Raw genomic sequence first — 20581 nt, forward strand, 5'->3', positions numbered from 1 at the left:
GTATTTCCCATTAAAATTACTTCCATGATGACCAACAAAACACAACACAACCAAACTCCAGATTTATAATGCAAAAATCCCCCAAACAAAATAGTCAAGAAAAAGTGTAAGCGACACGCCTGTAATCCCAGCACTTTGGGAGGCCAAGGCAGGTGGATCACAAGGTCAGGAGATCAAGACCATCCTGGCTAACACGGTGAAACCCCATCTCTACTAAAAATACAAAAAATTAGCCGGACGAGGTGGCGGCGCCTGTAGTCCCAGCTACTCGGGAGGCTGAGGCAGGAGAATGGTGTGAACCAGCGAGGCGGAGCTTGCAGTGAGCTGAGATCACACCTCTGCACTCCAGCCTGGGCGACAGAGTGAGACTCTGTCTCGGAAAAAAAAAAAAAAAGTGTAAATGAACAGAACAATGTGAATGCGTGCACCTGTTCATGACAGTCAGCAAGCCACACTGTCTGCAGGTGCGGAGGAGGCCGCAGTAGCTCCGGGTGGCTGAGGGATAAGACATGCTATCAGCCATGGCAAAGGAATCCCAGGACACTGCCTGAAGAGTCAGGTCTTCCCACCCAGGAGCCGGTTTACCATGCATGCCAGCTACGCTTTACAAAATAAAAGAGAGGCTTTGCACCAACGAATGCTGAGATCAGCCATGAACCAAAAAGTGAGTCACTCAATGCTCGATGCCTGGGGTCAAAAAATAGACGGGGAAAAAAAGGGCTAAAAGTAAATTAATGTATGTATCATTTACAAAACTTTTCAAAAAGTGTTTTGCTCTCCATCTGTCATACTTCTGCAGTGACAGACAAGTGAGGACATTTAGAGAGACTCTGGAATAAACCAGGCCCATCCACTGGTGTCCAGGCTAGTTTCGAAGACAGAAAAACGCCCCAGTTCTGTTTGCACGATGGCTGCCTGTGGCCCCGCCAGCGAGGTGGCCAGGCGTGAGGCCTGACCGTCTCTGGCGCCTCCACCTCGGCCTCCCCAAGCCCAGAAGGCACCCACGAGGACCCTCATTGCCTGACATTGCCACGGTCTGGGATCACCGACCTGTGCCGCCCGCGCACCTGCTCTGGCGCGAGGGAACCTCCGCCTTACCAGGGCCCAGCCCTGCAGTGAGGCCCATGGGGTCAGACCGCAAAGTGAAGGTGCGGGCCGGGTGGGCCTCGGGGAGACAAAGGCCAGGCCCGCCTGCTCGCAGAAGGCCCAGCTCTGGGTCCCAGCCCCTGCCAAGAGGAAGTACCCCAGGCAGGGAAGGGGTCACTGGCTTCCCAGGGCCCGCCGGCCGCAGCAGGAAGTTGGCCAGGGCTCGGCCATGAGCGGAGCGGGGAGGGCTTCTCCGGAGCATGGGCGAGGCCGGCCCTGGAGGGGCGAGGACCGGGTATATGAAGCCTCGTGGCCAGGCCCGGGCATCCGCAGGTCCCCAGCGCGCCCCGAGCCCCTGCGCCATGAAGCTCGCCGCCGCCCTCCTGGGGCTCTGCGTGGCCCTGTCCTGCGGCTCCGGTGAGCGCCCTGGGCTCCTGGCCCGCACGGTGGGGCCTGAGGCCTCGGCGCCCGCTGTGCCCCGCCCCTGCCTGCGCGGATCCTGGATCCCAGGGTCCTTCCAGCCTCGCCCAGCGCCCGGAGGGCTCCGCCACCCCGCGGCCGGTCCCGGGGCCCCGCGCCTGCGCTCCCCGCGCCTGCAGCCCTAGGCCTCCCTCCTCTCAGGGCTCTCTCCAGCCTCCAGCCAGGACAGGGGCCGCCCGTGGCCTGGGGACGGCCGTCTGTCCCCTGTCTGGCCACCGTCCCCTCATCCTGCAAGGTGCAGCGCGAGTGTCCCCTCCTTGGGGGCCCGCCCTGGAGCCTGCACAGAGTTCACCGGTCCTCCGGCCACCCTCAGGCCACTCCGGTGTCCCTGCAGCGTGTCCTCGCGGGGCCGCCTCCCCAGGCCCCCTGTGTCCCGGGCTCGGCGCAGGACGGAGAGGGCGGTCAGGGAGCCGGGCAGGGCGCGACGGTTCCTGGGCGCCCTCCGCGGGGGCGCGTCCTGGGCCCGCCTTCTGGGGACCCCCGCGCGCAGGCGGTGACCCCTCCCTGTTTGCTTGCAGCTGCTGCTTTCTTTGTGGGTTCGGCCAAGCATGTGGCCCAGCCTGTCAATGAGCTGGAGTCGGGAGCAGAGGCCGCGGCCGGGACCCTGGCCAACCCCCTGGGCACCGCGGCCGACACCCTCGGCGCCCTCAACCCCCTCGGCACCCTCAACCTGCTGAAACTCCTGCTGGCAAGCCTGGGCATCCCCGTGAACCACCTCGTAGAGGGCTCCCAGAAGTGTGTGGCTGAGCTGGGCCCCGAGGCCATGGGGGCACTGAAGACGCTGCTGGTAACGTGGGCACCCCGGGAACCTTCCTGCACCGGCGTCCCTTCCCGGCCAGCCTCAAAATTGCACCAGGGGTGTCCAGGCCCTAGTCACGGCTGTTTCCTGTCCGGCCCTCCAAGCCCTGTCCCTGGGATAAGCCTGGGTCTCCCGGTGGGAACTGGGTGGGGCGCATCCGAGCTGCAGGGGCGGGGAAGGCCGAGGTGGCCCCGCGCGGGTGCGCGTCCCGGGAGACGCCAGCGGACCCGCCCCGCTCCCACTCCCGGCAGAGCCGGCCGCTGCCGCGCCCTCGCCTGAGTTCTTGGGGGCAGGGTTGGGGCCCTCAAGCTCGGCCTCTGCTTTCCAGGGGGTCCTGACGATGTTTGGCTGAGCCGACTGGAGCAGCTACACCTGAGGACAAGCCGCTGCCCATCCGCGGGGGCTGAAAACCCCACTGCGGGGCGGACCGTCCCGTCCCCTTCCCCGGCCCCTCTCAATAAACGTGGTTAAGAGCAGCCTGAGCCTGATATTTTCTCACCCAAATGCTGATGCCTGTGGGGGACCGAGGGTGCCAAGTCCCAGATTTTGTGAGGGAGGGAGAGAGGGAGAGAGGGAGGGTGCGAGAGTCTGCGGGTGGCACAGAGAGGGGGCCAGCGTCAGAGGTCAACTGGATTTGGAAGCAAAACGGACGTCTTTCTTCCTGTTGAAGAAGGAATAAAATAACTAAATAACTAATTTAGAATAACTAATAATAAAGTAACTGTTGAAGAAGCATAAAAATTATCTACTCCTTGAAGACTGGCGAGAATGCAAACGCGCCAAACCCATTTGTTGCTAAAATTTGAAAGTTTTTATTTTTTTTCCCTCTGTAATTGTAGATTTCTTCCTCGGAAATGGGGAAGGAATGAGGGCTTCAGGAAATTCGCTGCTGGGCTTGTTTTCCCTGTGGTTTCTGCTGGTTTTGTTCACATAATCTAGCGGCTTTGATTCCTTCTGCTCTACCAGAGAGACCACCTTTTCTCCACTGATCCGAGTGCTGCTGGGAAGGTGCCCAGGGAACCCAGACATCCACGTCCATTTCAGGGGAAGCTTCCCAGTAAACTTCCTTGCCGGGAAAAATGACTCTGCTCCAGGTGACTTGAGCAGGGCTTCTCCCCCCCACCATCGTGAATATTCACACAAGATTTAAAAAATTTTTTTGGTTGGGCACAGTGGCGCACACCTGTAATCCCAGTACTTTGAGAAGCCGAGGCAGGTGGATCACTTGAGTCCAGGAGTTTGAAACCGGCCTGGGCAACATGAGGAAACTCCGTCTCTACAAAAAATACAAAAACTGGGGGGGCGCGGTGGCTCATGCGTGTAATCCCAGCATTTTGGGAGGCTGAGGAGGGTGGGTCACGAGGTCAAGAGATCGAGACCATCCTCACCAACATGATGAAACCTCCTCTCTACTAAAAATACAAAAATTAGCTGGGCATGGTGGCTCGAGCCTGTAGTCCCAGCTACTCAGGAGGTAGAGGCAGAAGAATCACTTGAACCTGGGAGGCGGATATTGTAGTGAGCCAAGATGGTAGCTGGGCGCAGTGGCTCACACCTGTAATCCCAGCACTTTGGGAGGCCGAGGTGGGCGGATCACTTGAGGTTGGGAGTTTGAGACCAACCCTGACCAACATGGGAAAACCCCATCTCTACTAAAAATACAAAATTAGCCGGGTGTAGTGGCACACGCCTGTAATCCCAGCTGCTCGGGAGACTGAGGCAGGAGAATTACTTGAACCCAGGAGGTGGAGGTTGCGGTGAGCTGGAGATTGCGCCACTGCACTCCAGCCTGGGCAACAAGAGTGAAACTCCATGTAAAAACAAAACAAAACAAAACAAGATCGTGTCACTGCACTCCAGCCTGGTGACAGAGTGAGACTCCGTCTAAAACAAAACAAAACAAAAATACCAAAGTTTTCCGGGCATGGTGGCCTGTGCCTGTAATCCCAGCTACTCGGGAGGCTGAGGTGGGAGGATCACTTGAACCAGAGAGGTCAGGCTGCAGTGAGCCGTGATTGCACCACTGCACTCCAGCCTGGTCAGCAGAGAGATACCCCATCTCAAAATACATACATAATACAGTAAAATAAAAAGTTTGGCTATTTTGATGAGTTTACAAGCAAACCACAACAGGGAAGAAGCCACCTGGATCCAGATGCCATGAAATCTCATCCACGCATTGCCCCCAAGGCCCTGCAGGGCTGTGAATCTTCACGGGGTGGGGAAGGCTTTTGTCTGGACAACAGTGAACCAAGAGTGAGAATCACAAGGTCATGGGGACACTGACCCCACCATGACCCCAGGCCCACCTCCCCTAGTATTATATATCCAGGCTTTTTGCAGGTTGTCTGCTAACAATTCCTTAACTAACTGGATTAAAACATCCAGGTAAATCATTATGAGAACATGGTAGAGCTTGTTGGAACTGACGGTGGGTGGGCTGTGGTACTATCCCGAGATGGCCCTGCTACCCTCCACCCCTGGAATCTTTCCAGGAAAACGACAGGGGGAAAGCAAAGTGCTTAGTAAAAAAGGGAAACTGCGAATACCAGTTGAAGTTCCAAGACCAGCTGCAACGTCTAGCTTCCTTCCTTCTGTAGATTCCTGGAGGAGAGACCAACATAACCCTGGAGGTGCTGGTCCCAAAGATACTGTTCGTCAGTGAGCAGGTATATGCAGACCTGCTCCCAAAGACCCAGGGAGCTAAGGGGCTGAAGAAAGAGTCTGACAAGTTCAGTTTCTCATAAATAAACATTTAATAGGGACTTAAAACCAGAAGCCATGTCTCGGGTGGACTTGTGGTGGTGCATCCCCCGCGGTCGACTCCCAGCCGCAGGGTGTGTATCACGGGGAAAAGGTACACATGCTTCAGCAGGGATGTGTGAGACAACAAAAGTCGACCCCTCAAAGGCAAGAGCGCTATGGCCAAAGTGCTGGGACTGAGGCATGACCTATGGCGCCCAGCCCAAGGATAAAATGTTTTAAAATGGTTACTATTTGAAAAATATTTTATATTGCCACAAAAGACCAAACGCAAATTCTTTAAAGCAGCCTCTAAAAGTGGAAGTTAGGACAACAAATAAACTTAACTTGGTTTCTAATGGGGGCCTAACCACCAAGGAACTATTCTAAGTAATGTAAAAATGTAGTAATTTAATTTACGCCCTGGGATGGGTCCACCCCAAGGACAAGAGGAACTGTGAAAATAATTTTAAACTTCTCTTATTGGCGGCATTGCTCTACTGAGGCCCTTCTGTGCATATTCTGTGACAACTCAGATGTGTAATCAAGTTACCGTCATTGAAGTCAGATTTCTGGCAAAGTTAAAAGAAGATGCTGATGATGTAAGAGTAAGTAAAACCTTAAGGCTCGAGATCACACTTGGAAGTATAATTGTAAATGCCTGATGTTTTTAGACGTGGAGTCTCACTCTGTCACCCAGGCTGGAGTGTAATGATGCGATCACAGCTCACCGCAGCCTTGAACTCCTGGGCTCAGGTGATCCTCCCACCTCAGCCTCCCAAGTAGCTGGTACTATAGGTCTGAACCACTGTACCCAGCTTTTTTTTTTTTTTTTTTTTTTAATTTATGGCTGGCATGGTGGCTAAACCCAGCACTTTGGGAGGTCGAGGCAAGAGGATCCCTTGAGCCCAGGAGTTCAAGATCACCCTTGAACAAGGGCAACAAGGTAAGACTTTGTACAGAATATTTTAAAAATTAGCTGGGTGTGGTGGCGCATGTCTGTAGTCCCAGCTACTTGGGAGGCTTAGGTGAGAGGATCACTTGAGCCCAGAAAGCGAGCTGTGATTGTGCCACTGTACTCCAGCCTGGGTGACAGAGTGAGACTCCTTCTCTGGGTGACAAAGCAAGCCCCTGTCCCACCCCCCCCAAAAAAAAACACCCCAGCATTAACAGGAGTTTGGAAGAAGCTGATTCCAGTCTAATGGATAACCAAGGGGTTCAAGGCTTCAGGTAGTAACTGCAGATGTGGTAGAAATAACAAGAGAACTTGAATCAGAAGTGAATCCTGACTGAAGATGTGGCTGCACTGCTGCAACCGCATGATAAAACTTGAACAGGTGAGGAGTGGAGTGAGGAGTTACTCCTTATGGATGAGCAAAGAAAGTGGTTTATTGAGATGGAATCTCCTCCCAGTGAAGAGGCTGCGAACTTCACTGAAATGACCACATAGGAGGTTTTTAGAAGAGTACACAAACTTAGTTGACAAAGCAGCAGCCGGTTTTGAGGGGATTAACTCCAATTTTGAAAGAAGTTCTACTGTGAGTAAAATTCTATCAAACAGCATTGCATGCAACATAGAGAAATCTTTTGTGAAAGGAAGAGTCAATGCTGCAAACTTCATTGTCTTATTTTAAGAAGTTGCCACAGCCGCCCCAACTTTCTGCAACCACCACCCTGATCAGTCAGCAGCCATCAACATTGAGACAAGATCCTCTACCAGCAAAACGATTATCACTCACTGAAGGCTCAGATTTGTAGGCAATAAAGTATTTTAAAATTAAGGCATGTTCCTTAAGACATAAAGCTATTGCATACTGAATAGACCACACTATCGTGTAAACATAACTTTTACATGCACTGAGAAACCAAAAAGTTCACAACTTGCTTTACTGCAGTGGCCAGAAACAAAGCCCTCAATATCTCTGAGGTACGCCTGAATTCAGCTGTCCCAGCACTCTTCATTGAGGATGCTATGAGATATCTTGGCAAGTTTGTCACAGATCAATTGACCAGAAATGTAAGGGCTTATTTCTTGGGATTTAAATTCTATTCTATTGACCAATATGCTATCCTTATGCTAGAACCACACTGTCTTGATTACTGTAGCTTTGTAATTAGTTTTAAAATCAGGATGTTTTAGTCCTCCAACTTTGACCCTCTTCAAGACTGTTTGGCTATTTTGGAGGTCCCTTGGATTTCCATATGACTTTAAAGATTAGATTGTCAATTTCTGCAACAAACAAAAAGTCAGCTGGGATTCTGATAGAGACTGCATTGAATCTGTAGATCAATTTAGGGAATATTGCCATCTTAATATTATCCTCCAGTCCAAGAACATGAATTCCTTGCTTTCTTGGGAGAAAGTCTTAGTCTTTCACCATTAACTATAATATCAACTGTAGGTTCAGATTGAGGAAGTTCTCGGTTTTTTGTTTTTGAATGGAGAGTAAGTTTTGTCAATGATCCTATGCTTTTGTCCTTTATTTTACTGATACAATGCATCACATTAATTGGATAAATCCCACTTGGTCATGGTGCAAAATCCTTTTTTATATGTCGCTGAATCCTATTTTGCTAGTATGTTTTTGAGGATTTTTGGATCTATATTTAAGTGATTGGTATGTAGTTTTCTTTGAGATATCTTTGTCTGGTTTTGATATCAGGGTAATACTGACCTCATAGAAAGAGTTAAAAAGTGTTCCCTCTTCTACTTTTTGAAGTTTGTGAGGAATTGGTATCAACTTGATAGCATTCACCAGTGAAGCCATCAGGGCCTATGCTTTTCATTTTGTAGTTTTTTCCATTACTAATTCAATCTTTTTATTGCTGTACATCTATTCAGATTTTCTTTTCTTCTTGAGTCAGTTTTGGTAGTATCTTTCTAGGAATCTATCCATGTCATCTACATTGTCTAATTCATTGGCATACAATTGTCCATAGCATTCCATAGTAATCCTTTTTATTCTATAAAGGTTGGTAGTAATGTCTCCCTTTCATTCTTGATTTTAGTAATTTAAGCAGTTTTTTATGTTCAGACTACTTAAAGGCTCATTAATTTTGCTGATCTTTCCAAAGAATCAGTCTTTGATTCTCTACTGTTTTTTGTTTGTTTGTTTGTTTTGCTTAGTTTGTTTGTTTGAGGCAGTCTCCCTCTCTCGCCAGGCTGGAGTGCAGTGGCGCGATCTCGGCTCACTGCAACCTCTGCCTCCCGGGTTCAAGCAATTCTCCTGCCTTAGCTTCCTGAGTAGCTGGGACTACAGGCGTGCACCACCACACCCAGCTAATTTTTCTATTTTTAGTAGAGACGGGGTTTCACCATGTTGGCCAGGCTGGTCTCCAGCTCCCGACCTCGTGATCTGCCCACCTCGGCCTCCCAAAGTGTTGGGATTATAGGCGTGAGCCACCACGCCTGGCCCTATACTGTTTTTCTATTCTCTAATTCATGATTTTTTGCTCTAGTTCTAATTACTTCCTTCTTTCTGCTTGCTTTGGGTTTGGTTTACCATTTTCCAGTGTCTTAAGTTGAAAAGAGGATTTAAGATCTTTTTTCAATTTTTGAGATGGAGTCTTCCTCTGTCACCCAGGATGGAGTGCAGTGGTGTGATCTCTCGGCCTCCCGGGTTCACACCATTCTCCTGCCTCAGCCTCCCGAGTAGCTGGGACTACAGGTGCCTGTCACCACACCTGGTTAATTTTTTTTTTTTTTTTTTTGTATTTTTAGTAGAGATGGGATTTCACCATGTTAGCCACGATGGTCTCGATCTCCTGACCTCGTGATCCGCCCGCCTCGGCCTCCCAAAGTGCTGGGAGCCACCGTGCGTGGCCCCAAAATCTTTTAAAATGTTTATAAATTTAAGTATTGCTTTCACTGCATCCCATGTTTTCGTATATTGTCTTTTCATTTATTTCAAAGTATTTTCAAACTTCCCTGGTTTCACTTCGATTGGATAATATATTTGGTATGATTTCAATCCTTTTGAGCTTATTATGGCTTGTTTTATAGCATCGCATATGATCTGTCCTAGAGAATATTTCATGTACACCCGGGAGAAATGTATATTCTGGTATTGTTTTACTTGTCTATCAGGTTCAGTTGGTGTTTCCTATTCACATCGATTAATGCCTAGCTGTTCTATTGAGATAAAGGTACTGAAATTTCCATTTATTATTGCTGAATTGTCAATTTCTCCCTTCCATTCTGTTAGCTTTTGCTTCCTGTAGTTTGGAGCTTTGTTGTTTGTTGTTGCTTATCATTAGAAGATATCCTTCTTTATCTCTAGGAACATTTTGTTTCCTAGTCTATTTTGCCTGACATTAGTATAGCTCCAATTTTTATAGTTCCTGTTTGCATATCTTCTTCCATCCTTGTACTCTCAGCCTATGTGTAACCTTTACATCTAAAGTGCATCTCCTATAAATATCATATAGCTGAATCTTAAAAATTGATTCACATACCAAAGTTGTACCAAATATACTTGTTTATAACTGAATAAAATCCCCAAAATCATTAAAAAAGTTTTTTTGGACCCACATCAACCAACCTGCTATTTCCGTTTTACGGGAATCTATTGAACTTTGTAGCAAAAGTATTTGTTTCTAAGTACTCACGAATTCTTGCGTTGACTCTAGAAGATGAACATCAAATTCAAAGCAGTAATGCATAATTTAAAAAACTCTAAATTTTATTTTTTTGAGACAGGGTCTCCCTGTATTGCTCAGGCTGGTCTTAAACTCCCAACCTCGAGCAGTCCTTCTGCCTTGACCTTCCCGAGTGCTGGGATTACAGATGTGAGCCACCATGCTTGGCAGCTACTCTAAGTAAATGTATCAACAGTGTGTGCTTCAAATTTTACTTGTAGTTTTTGCAACTTATAAAATGTTAAACTACAATTAAAATTTTAAATGTCAGAAAATGCGTCAAATTCATATTCTTGATTTGCATTATAAAGTTTCAATTTCAACATAAATTCTTGTACCTGTCTGTGAACATCACAAATAAGCTTCTCCTTTCCTTGGAGCTTCACCTTTAGTTCATTCATTGTCAGTGTGATATTGGTGAGAAGATCTGCACCATAGACTGACGTATTTTGCTTTAGATTATTGCATACATGATAGCATTCCTTTTGTTGCAAAAGAATCTTAAATTGGAATCAACAGAACAATGAATCACTAAAACTCCTTCAGAATTCAGCAAATAATAATTAGCAAAGACATGATCTTTAAACTTATTTATTATTATTTTTTGAGATAAAGTCTCACTCTTGTCGCCCAGGCTGGAGTGCAGTGGCATGATCCCGGCTCACCGCAACCTCCGCCTCCTGGATTCAAGCAATTTTCCTGCCTCCATCTCCCGAGCAGCTGGGATTACAGGTGCCTGCCAGCATGCCCGGCTATTAGTAGAGACGGGGTTTCACCAGGTTGGCCAGGCTGGTCTTGAACTGCTGACCTCAGGAGATCCACTCACCTCAGCCTCCCAAAGTGCTGGGATTACAGGCGTGAGCCACCACTGATTTTAAATTTAATAATTCCTATGTATATATATTTGTGTGTATATATGTGTGTACATGTATATATCTCTATGTGTGTGTGTATATATATAAATATTTGAGACGGAGTCTCCCTCTGTTGCCAGTCTGGAGGGCACTGGCGTGGTATCGGCTCACTACAACCTCTGCCTCTTAGGTTCACGTGATTCTCCTGCCTCAGCCTCCCGAGTAGCTGGGACGACAGGCACACACCACCATGCCTGGCTAATTTTTGTATTTTTAGTAGAGATGGGGTTTCACCATGTTGGGCAGGATGGTCTCGATCTCCTGGCCTCATGATCTGCCCGCCTCGGCCTCCCAAAGTGCTGGGATTACAGGCGTGAGCCACCACACCTGGCCTCATGTATATTTTTTAAGCTAGAAAAATATGAACATACATCTCACTTTAACTACTAATTAGGATTTACACAGGCACAGTAACTGTCTGCATATAACATTTAGATAAATACACTATAATGTTACTTTGGTTAGTAGTAAAATACTGTTAGAATGAAGTCAATTCTTTGATACCATCTGGCAATGTGTTTATGTGTCATACAAACAAACAATGCAACGGTTCTCTATCTTAAACAATGCAACAATTAAAAGATAAATGTGATCCTATAAACATGTGATCCTATAAAAATCGTTTTGCTTAACAAAAAAGACTATTTTTCAGTACCAGTCACAACAGCCATATTTCAAATGCCCAGAAGCCACACGTGGCTAGAGGCCACCACGCTGAACAACGTACATGAGCGGAGTTTGGCAGAGCTGAGGATTCTTGGATCCCTGCCTTCACCGGCTGTGCGCTGCTCTGCCTACACATCTTCCAATGCTGGGTCTTACCAGCAACGACTGCCTTACCAGAAAGGCAGTCTTTTTACATTTAAACTATTTTCAGGAATACAAAAAGTCAAAGGGAAACAGGCTAAAAGAATTAATTTAGCATGAAATGCTACCTTTTATCATTTTCTGGAATTACTAAGCTGTTTAGTAGCGGCACCATGGATTTCTCTTGCAGACTAAAATCTGAATAAATGATAATGGGGAATGAAGTAAAATCCAGCTTGAGAAACAAGATTCTTCAACTAAATACTTTTGTCAGATGGGTAAAGGAAAAATGGGGGCCTTGGTGGCAGACACAGATTTTGAGTCAGGGTTTACATAATGACAATGCCTGGACAAAACTCATTTATCTGTCTTTTCACCCACATGTGAGGCAGGAATTGAGATTATTACTTCCATTTCCTAAATATTTCAAAATTTCCTTTCCTTTCTAGGCTTACTGCTCTACAAGCCCGCCTCGGCTTAGCTGTCAACTGGACCACACCAGAAACCAGCTAACTAGTCTGACACCACGCATCCGTCTCCCCTTTTAACGCACCCTGCACAGCGCCACTGGGCCCGTTTCTTCCTCCACACCTATCGTATCTGCAGCACCCAGTGCACTAGATTTATGGTCGACGAACAACTGGAAGGATGATGCCTGTAAATCTTTATTTCCAAACTAAGCACAGAGTCTGACAATTGCAAATCTCTCAATTTTAAGTAAGCTTAGGCAACTTACTACCGGGCAACGCTGTAAGCCCAGAAGCTTTGATTCACTTTGCTGGTAAGCTGGAAGGTATCCAGCAATTAAAGCTCTTGAAGCTGGCCTCAGGTCAGGCTTGACAGAGCAAGCCAAGTTTCCTGTAACGGACCCAAACTCCTTTAACAGCTTTTGGGAAGATTAGGGTGATCTCAAGTTTGTGATTCAAAGAAAATGAAAAAACTGACATCTCCTCGTTCATTTGATTAAAAATGTTAAATGTGCTAAAACTGTAGAAACTGGTTTTCATGCTACTTTGCAATCCAGCTGTCCTCCCAAACCCTAGCTAGACTAGCTGGTTAGACTCATTTATGTAACAATCTATTTAAAATATTATTCAGGGGAAATCTACTTACAAAAACATTTCTCAAATTCTCATAAAATTCTAGTAGAAAACTATCTTCTACAAGTTTCTTCTAATACATAACCACTCATTATGTTAAAATTATCTTTATAATACCTGTAAAAGCTTATTTTAAAATCAATTTGAATACCTAAATAATAGTCTAAAAAGGGACTAAAACTCTCAGTATATAACATTGTTATCTAAAACCTAAAAACTTTATTCTAAATATACTTCAGTTCATGTTTCTTTAGGTACTTGTTCCTTTAAAGAACATTAACTGGGCCGGGCGCGGTGGCTCAAGCCTGTAATCCTAGCACTTTGGGAGGCCGAGACGGGCGGATCACGAGGTCAGGAGATCGAGACCATCCTGGCGAACACGGTGAAACCCCGTCGCTACTAAAAAATACAAAAAAAACTAGCCGGGTGAGGTGGCGGGCGCCTGTAGTCCCAGCTACTTGGGAGGCTGAGGCAGGAGAATGGCGTAAACCCGGGAGGCGGAGCTTGCAGTGAGCTGAGATCCGGCCACTGCACTCCAGCCTGGGCGACAGAGCCAGACTCCATCTCAAAAAAAAAAAAAAAAAAAAAAAAAAAGAACATTAACTGGAATTTATCAAGTAACATGGCACACACTTCATTAACTTTTTTGTTTTTTTTAAGACAGGGTCTTGCTCTGTCACCCATGGGGTGCAGTGGTGCCATCCGGGCTCACTGCAACCTTAGCCTCCCGGGCTCAAGCAATCCTCCCGTCTCAGCTTCCCGAGTGGCTGGAACAATAGGCACGCACCACCATGCCCGGCTAATTTTTCTATTTTATAGAGATGGGGTTTCACCATGTTGCCCAGTCTGGTCTTGAACTCCTGGCCTCAAGTGATCCGCCCACCTCAGCCTCCCAAAATGAGATTACAGGCATGATCCACTGCACCCAGCCTCAGATATACCATTTTTTTGACTTTGTCGCCCAGGCTGGAGTGCAGTGGTGTGATCTCGGCTCACTGCAAGTTCTGCCTCCCGGGTTCACGCCATTCTCCTGCGTCAGTCTCCTGAGTAGCTGGGACTACAGGTGCCCGCCACCACGCCTAACTTTTAAAAAAATTTTATTTATTTTTTAGTAGAGACGGGGTTTCACCAAGTTAGCCAGGATGGTCTTGGCCTCCCAAAGTGCTGGGATTACAGGCGTGAGCCGCCACGCCCAGTCTACTCTGTCTTTTCCATGTTCGTGTCTTTTCCATGTTTCCCGGCCTACTCTGTCTTTACCATTGTCTTACAACTGCTTACAATGTTCACTACAGTACCATGCTGTACAGGTTTCCAGCCTAGGAGCAACAGGCTAAACCACAAAGCCGAGATATGTAACAGGCTACACCATTTAGGTTTGTGTAAATACAATCTGATGTTCACACAATGGCAAAATCACCTAAGGATGCATTTCTCAGAATATATCCCCCTAATGTGCATCACTGTATTAAGTAGAATATGCCTACTTTAAAAATTGGAGATCAAAGCAAATATTCATTTTATCTAAACTGTCCAGATTTTGAATTTTTCCCACATGTACATAAAAATTTACATTTGCTATAGAAGTAGTTTCTTTTTTTTTTTTTTTTTTTTTTTTTCGGACGGAGTCTCGCTGTGTCGCCCAGCCTGGAGTGCGGTGGCCGGATCTCAGCTCACTGCAAGCTCCGCCTCCCAGGTTCACGCCATTCTCCTGCCTCAGCCTCCCGAGCAGCTGGGACTACAGGCGCCCGCCACCTCGCCCGGCTTGTTTTTTGTATTTTTAGTAGAGACGGGGTTTCACCATGTTAGCCAGGATGGTCTCGATCTCCTGACCTCGTGATCCGCCCGTCTCGGCCTCCCAAAGTGCTGGGATTACAGGCTTGAGCCACCGCGCCCGGCCAGAAGTAGTTTCTAAAAGCAAAGGAACTCATGTTTTCTCAATTGTAAGCTGACATCTGAAGACTTACGAAGTCACACGTTTTTAAAGTTTACATATACAACAAAATAGAGGCAACAAGTAAAACATTTAATGAATTATTATAACCCCAACACAACGTTTGCTACTGTATTTAAAAGCATTTATTTAAAATATGTCAACCTCCTTCCAAAAGACGGAAGACACATGAGCCCATTTCTTATATCATGAGGTATAAGGTAACAACAACGAAAATCCTAAATGCAAAAGGACCATCAGTTGCCTAAATATAAAATTGAACTTTGGCAAAGATATAAGTGTTATACAGAATAACAGCCAATAAAGAAAGACATTAGTTTACACTATTTCCCCACATCATGGCCCTGTCCCCCTGCACTCTTCCCTTTGGAAGGGTGAGTTACAACCCTGTCCCAGATGATTCAGAATTTTAAATACGTGGTCTGCTGATTAACATCTATCTTTCCTCAAACCTCAGTACTACAGCTATACAAAGTACACTTCTAAAATATTTGAAACAGATATTGAATTTATTGGTTGGCTATGAGTAGGAAAATACATCGGTAAAGAAAAAAGACCCTGTATATAAATATAATACTAGCTAGTTACAATTTGACCAAGAAGGTTCCACTGAAAAGAACAGTACAAGCCCTTGTTACCGCCAGTCCATATGGTATATTCAGTTTCCCACCACCCTCATCAAAGAGCTGCCTGGGCGAATGGGACATTCTTTGAGCTTATAGTGCAGATAATGTGCTGGGTTTTGTTACATGAATGGTAAACAAGAGTTAGTCCAGTGCATTACACAATATAATGTACTGTGAAGAAAGACTAGATACTTTATTTTAGACACTACTTCAACATACCAGTTACTAAAATTTATGTAACCAAAAAGAAGAGCAAAGTGAACATCTTAAAATACTGTTTATGAATGGTGAAGAACATCTGCTAAAGGAGTTCTTGGAATTATCTGCAACATTTGTACTGGATATTCTGATAGCTTTATTAAAAAAACAATGCTGTAATTGTTTTGCCTAGCTTGGTTTTAGTCCTTATGTATGACCCCAAAACCTTAGAAGTCAGTATGGAAACTAGTTCCATAAATTTAAATAGTACAAAGTGAAACTCTAAAACTTGAATATTATTATTGAGAACCTGAATCTCAAAAGAGCTTTGAAATTTTAATTTAAACATTTAGAAGTGCATTCCATCCAATTTAATAATGTCCCTAAGTTTGAAAGTGCTAATAACCCCAAGTAAGTTTTCCTGGTTGTCACTAAATCATATTAAAAAAACACACACACACACAAAAACCCCACATTTTTGGAGATGTTCTCTGCCTATCTTTGGGACTATTAAAGTTGCACTCAACAATTCATTTCTACAACTTTAGCTTAAATTATGCCATAAATTAATTTAAATTCTCAAAGTATAAATAATTACCATTAATATGGTGAAGCTGTACTTCAAGAGATTTGCAACAAGGACTTGAGTGCCTCCAAACTTCTGATCTTTAAAACAGAAAACATGCCCTAAATTTTTTGTAAAACATTTCTAAAATGGATTTATCCAGCAAAAACACTGAAATTACATTATGGCAACACATTAAATATATTTGTTACAGAATTTTTGAAAAAAAATCTACACCATGAAAACATACTAGTTTTTATTGCATTTTAGGGAGTATAGATTATTGAAAATTATTTAGGACACAGAAAATGCCTAAAACATGAAACCTTTCTTAACAAAAGCATCATTGTCTATTTTGGTGTGACTGTTTATTCCCTACAGACCCCAAATATTTCTTCCTCTTTTGAAGGTTACAGTTGTAAATCTACACTCTTGGTTCAATTTATCACTGTCCAAATAAGGTGGAGAAGCTGTTCAAACTGATCCACAGAATGCAGTATGCCTGGAAGAGGCAAAACAAGTATTTTCAAGACATAACAGGCCATTATATCTTAATATGCTGCCCCAAATTCAAATATATTGTAGACAGTAACAAATACAGATGAATACATTTTGTGTAAAGCTCAAACCTTTAGCATCTAACAAGTGCACTCTAGTTCCAGCATCTATGAAAAGATGACATCCTCCATTAACAAACACAAAATGAGTAAGTGCTCCTTCTCTCCCGCTTCCGTAAAGCTCTCTGGACCTGTGATTACATAATGCAGATCGTAGGAAAAGCTGCTTCCTCAGCCTCATTAGTCCAACCAGCTCCAGCTCACCTTCACTGGAAATTGTCATGATGCACATTACCAACACAGTGTTCAGGAAAAATGAGTAAACATACCTTTTATTCACACGCTACAAAAAAACCAATAACAAAACCCCATACAAAGTTATGTACTGGTTCTACATCAATACGAGCTTTCCAATGTTCTGATTATAAACTGGATGTGTTTGGTGTCAGCACAACTTAAACAAAAAGCAAAAAACAAAACCAAAACATCACAACGAAATCCTAGAGAAAAACAAAAAACGAAAAACCCTCAAAGGAAAAAAACAGGTCCAAGACAAAGATTCAACATCAAAACCTTTTGGAGAATTTTCTAAAAGGAAAAAAAAAAAAAATCATTTCCCAAACGATTCATTCTCTATATAAAAATTGTTAGTAACAGTCAATATTTTTTTTCCCTAATGCTCACATGGCGTCCTTTTGCTCCCCTGCCTGCAGTTGAAACAAAAGCAGTTTGACCAAACTCCCTCGGAATTCATTTGACTTTTGAGAGAAGAATTAATAAATGAGAACAGACCATGTACACGTTCACTTTGCAAAGTTAAAGCTGGTTTTCATCTCTATTCTACTAATGGCACTACGGGCAAAATAGAGGGTGTGATGTAACTTTTATCTTGGTTGACACACTAAAATGACTTAGTCATTTAAAAAATGATCTGAAGAATTGTCTTAGGGACCTGTTTTGAAAATACATCTAATTCATACTGCTTTATAAATGGAAAATTACTTCTTCTTAAAAAAGGATTAAAAAAAAATAACAAAAAGACTAAGGAATACACGGACAACAAAAAGAATTCACATGATAGTAGTATTCCGGGTGACAAGCAGCACACTGCAATGACACCGAGAAGCAGTGCTTGGATCTGGTGAGCAAAGATCCAGGGACTCACCCTATAACATGTTCCAAAATGTGATATTCAATGCTTCACAATGGGAAAAAGCCACAGCTCATACAAAAGCATTTTCATAAAATTCTCACAAATGTTAAACAGTATTTTAAAAATATAAAAGAGGATGCACAGATTTTCTCTGCATGCACAGGCAGTGCTTGGTGAGAACAAATTTAGGCAGGCACAGTGGAGATTGGACAGGAAGTGTCTCAAAAAAGAGTTAAGAAGCTGTACCTAAGCAGCTGTAGTTTTTTAACTTAAAAAAGTTAGATTTAAAAATATCAGAATGTACATATATCAACCATTACATTCAGTCCATAAATGTCTACAGATCATCACTCTTCAGCTTATCTGTCCTGGTAGATAGTTTTCATAAAAATTCATGAATAAGTTGCCTCTGGTCTGAAAACATCCTAAGGTTTAAGCAGATTTGTATGTAAAGAACCATGTTCTCAATTTAAAAATAAAGTAGTACAAAAGGGCTAACAAAACCCTAAGAGTGCAAACCACGAGCAGAGAAAGTCTGTTGCAGCTTCTTTTACAAGCTGGCCTTTGTAACACATGAAACAGGTTCTTTTTCTTTAAAAAAAATTTAGCCTTAGTTTACAATACAATCATTTCCAAATGATTTTTTTTTTAGTACAAAATTTCATAAATCAGGTCTTCTGTGGATCATATACAATCATAAAGGCTAAATTCAGATTCTATATTTTACAAACAAGTCTGAAAAAGGAGGGAGTAAAGTATGGAAGAATGGTCTCTAGATGTTACTACTGGCCTCAAAAAAGTAGTGCTACAGATTTCTGTGCAAAGAGAATATGCTGTTCAAACATTTTCCTATTTCAAGGCATGAAAATATTATATTGGATAGAAGAAATAGGAAAATTTCTTATAACAAATTAAAGATAGGTGCAAACACACCAATCCCTGTCTAGCAGTAGAAAGCATATTGGGCTCAGAATTTGTCTGTTGCTAGCACCTGGCTTTCATACTATATCCTTATCAAATAATCAGATTGAAAATCCAAATCATTCCTAAGCAAACAAAAATCCTCAGTGGCCATACCTCACTCCCCTATGTTCAGATTTTCACAAGTTTACAAGTGAATCAAGGCTGTCCTCTGAAGGTGCTTGACTACCTCCTGCCAGGAAGGTGGATGCCGTTGACTTGGGGCAGGAAAGGCAGTAAGAGCTCCAGTTGTGCAAAAAGTGAGAAGTGGTCAGAGGGAATGAGGGGGTGCGGGCAGCCACTGATGTTATTCTCAACCAGCCAGTGGTGGTCCAGAGGGCCCAGGATGCCTAAGGTGTTCAGCTGAGGTTTAGAATAGAAAATGTAGTCGATTATACCCTGAAAAACAACAGAAAAAATCCTGAGTGCTTTCAAGACATGTCTTTACTGTCATGTTTGGTGAACAGAACAAAACAACTGAAACTTACTAGCTTGCAAAGGGATGAGGTGTGTACTACATACACCAAATGGTCCCCTTGCAAAATGTCAAATCTAGCAGAATGAAGCATTCTTCTTATCTGGATCTTTAATAAGACCTAAAAGACCCTTCAGGATGCAGCCTCTGCTTCTCTTTCCTAGACTAATTTGTGCCACTTTCCCTGCTGCCACACTAGCCTTTGGAGTTAGAAAGGGGTGAGGATGGGAGGGGAACCTATAGGTACCAAGTTCTTTCCTGCCCCAGGACACACACACACCCCACACACTCCACCCAGCTCTTTCCTGCCCCAGGACAGACACACACACACACACTCTCTCTCTCTCTCTCCCCCCCGCCGCCATTCTGCCTGGAACACTTTCTTCTACTTGTTATGAGGTCAATTCCTTCTTAATCTTTCAATGTCAAGTTCAACTGCTTTCCAAAGACCTTCCTGAATCCTGCTCCTACCTACTTAGCTACCCTACCTCCCACCACTGATTCACTTCCCTTGCTAATGGCCATCTCAAGGTGTAATTATCTATTCATTTGTGTGGCTGAGACTTGTCTCTCATCACACCTCAGTTCCACGAGGGCAGGACTGTCTCTACCTGAACCCCTTTTCTCTCAGCAGCACCCCGCCATGGCATCTAATAAACTGTTCCCATCTGATGGTTCTGCTCCTCTCCTCGACATGCTCTTGGCCAAATGTCCTGAAGGACAGTCAAGTACCTTCTTCCTGCCTCTGTATCAGCAACAGAAAGAGAAAGAAAACCCTAAACTTTCCCACCCTTCGGTTACTACCCATGCCTTCTCTTCAATGTCTCCTGAAGAATCTGAAAGGAAGGGGCACTTGAGGATCAACAGGGGTTTACTTTCTATGCTCTAAGGTGCAAGAGCTCCTGAGATACTGTCTAAACTCTTATTTACACTCTGACAATCTAATCTAAATGACTACTTTTCCAGCAGCTTAGAAACAGAAAGCTGGGAGTTGAGAAAGCAGAAATGCAACAAGTAGTTTAAAAGGCAGCTGAGTCAGATGCGGTAGCTCCCGTCTATAATCCCAGCACTTTGGGAGGCGAAGGCAGGAGGATTGCTTGAGGCCAGGGGTTCAAGATCAGGCTGCGCAATACAGCAAGACCCTGTCTTTACAAAAAATTACCCAAAAAAAACAATTTGGGTATGGTAGCGCACACCTGTAGTCCTAGTTAGTGGGGAAGCTGAGGCAAGAGGGTTGTCTGAGCCCAGGAGTTCGAGGTTGTAGTGTGTTATCATCACATTACTGTACTTCAGCCTAGGCAACAGAGTGAGACACCTCTTTTTAGAAAAAGGACAGCTGAACACAAGAAAGTGACAGCCCTAAACAATCGCTAACGTTAAAAGGGATGACAGTCTGACCAGGGGCGGTGGCTCACGCCTGTGATCCCAGCACTTTGGGAGACTAAGATGGGTGAATCGCATGAGGCCAGGAGTTCGAGACCAGCCTGGCCAACATGGTGAAACTCCGTCTCTACTAAAAGTACAAAAATT

The 20581-nt window shown here is 44.5% G+C and overlaps 2 protein-coding genes across 5 annotated transcripts in view; one reads left to right on the forward strand and one right to left on the reverse strand.

The window, feature by feature from the left end:
- Window positions 1-1244: 1244 nt before the first annotated feature.
- On the forward strand, window positions 1245-2855 carry SCGB3A1 (secretoglobin family 3A member 1). Its single transcript, XM_008015552.3, has 3 exons — window positions 1245-1503; window positions 2085-2353; window positions 2694-2855. Exons 1-3 carry the CDS (start codon window positions 1347-1349, stop codon window positions 2715-2717), a joined length of 450 nt encoding a protein of 149 aa, XP_008013743.2. The 5' UTR covers window positions 1245-1346; the 3' UTR covers window positions 2718-2855.
- Window positions 2856-15775: 12920 nt separating this feature from the next.
- The window catches only part of CNOT6 (CCR4-NOT transcription complex subunit 6), an 85296-nt gene continuing 80490 nt past the window's right edge, over window positions 15776-20581 (reverse strand). For all 4 annotated transcript variants that reach the window (XM_008015551.3, XM_008015549.3, XM_008015550.3 and 1 more), the window contains one exon: window positions 15776-18975. In XM_008015551.3, coding sequence (XP_008013742.1) covers window positions 18763-18975 — 213 coding nt within the window. In that variant the 3' untranslated portion in view covers window positions 15776-18762. The remainder of the gene's footprint in view (window positions 18976-20581) is intronic.

This window comes from Chlorocebus sabaeus, chromosome 23 (genome assembly GCF_047675955.1).
Source record: "Chlorocebus sabaeus isolate Y175 chromosome 23, mChlSab1.0.hap1, whole genome shotgun sequence".
NCBI classification, from domain to species: Eukaryota; Metazoa; Chordata; class Mammalia; order Primates; family Cercopithecidae; genus Chlorocebus; species Chlorocebus sabaeus.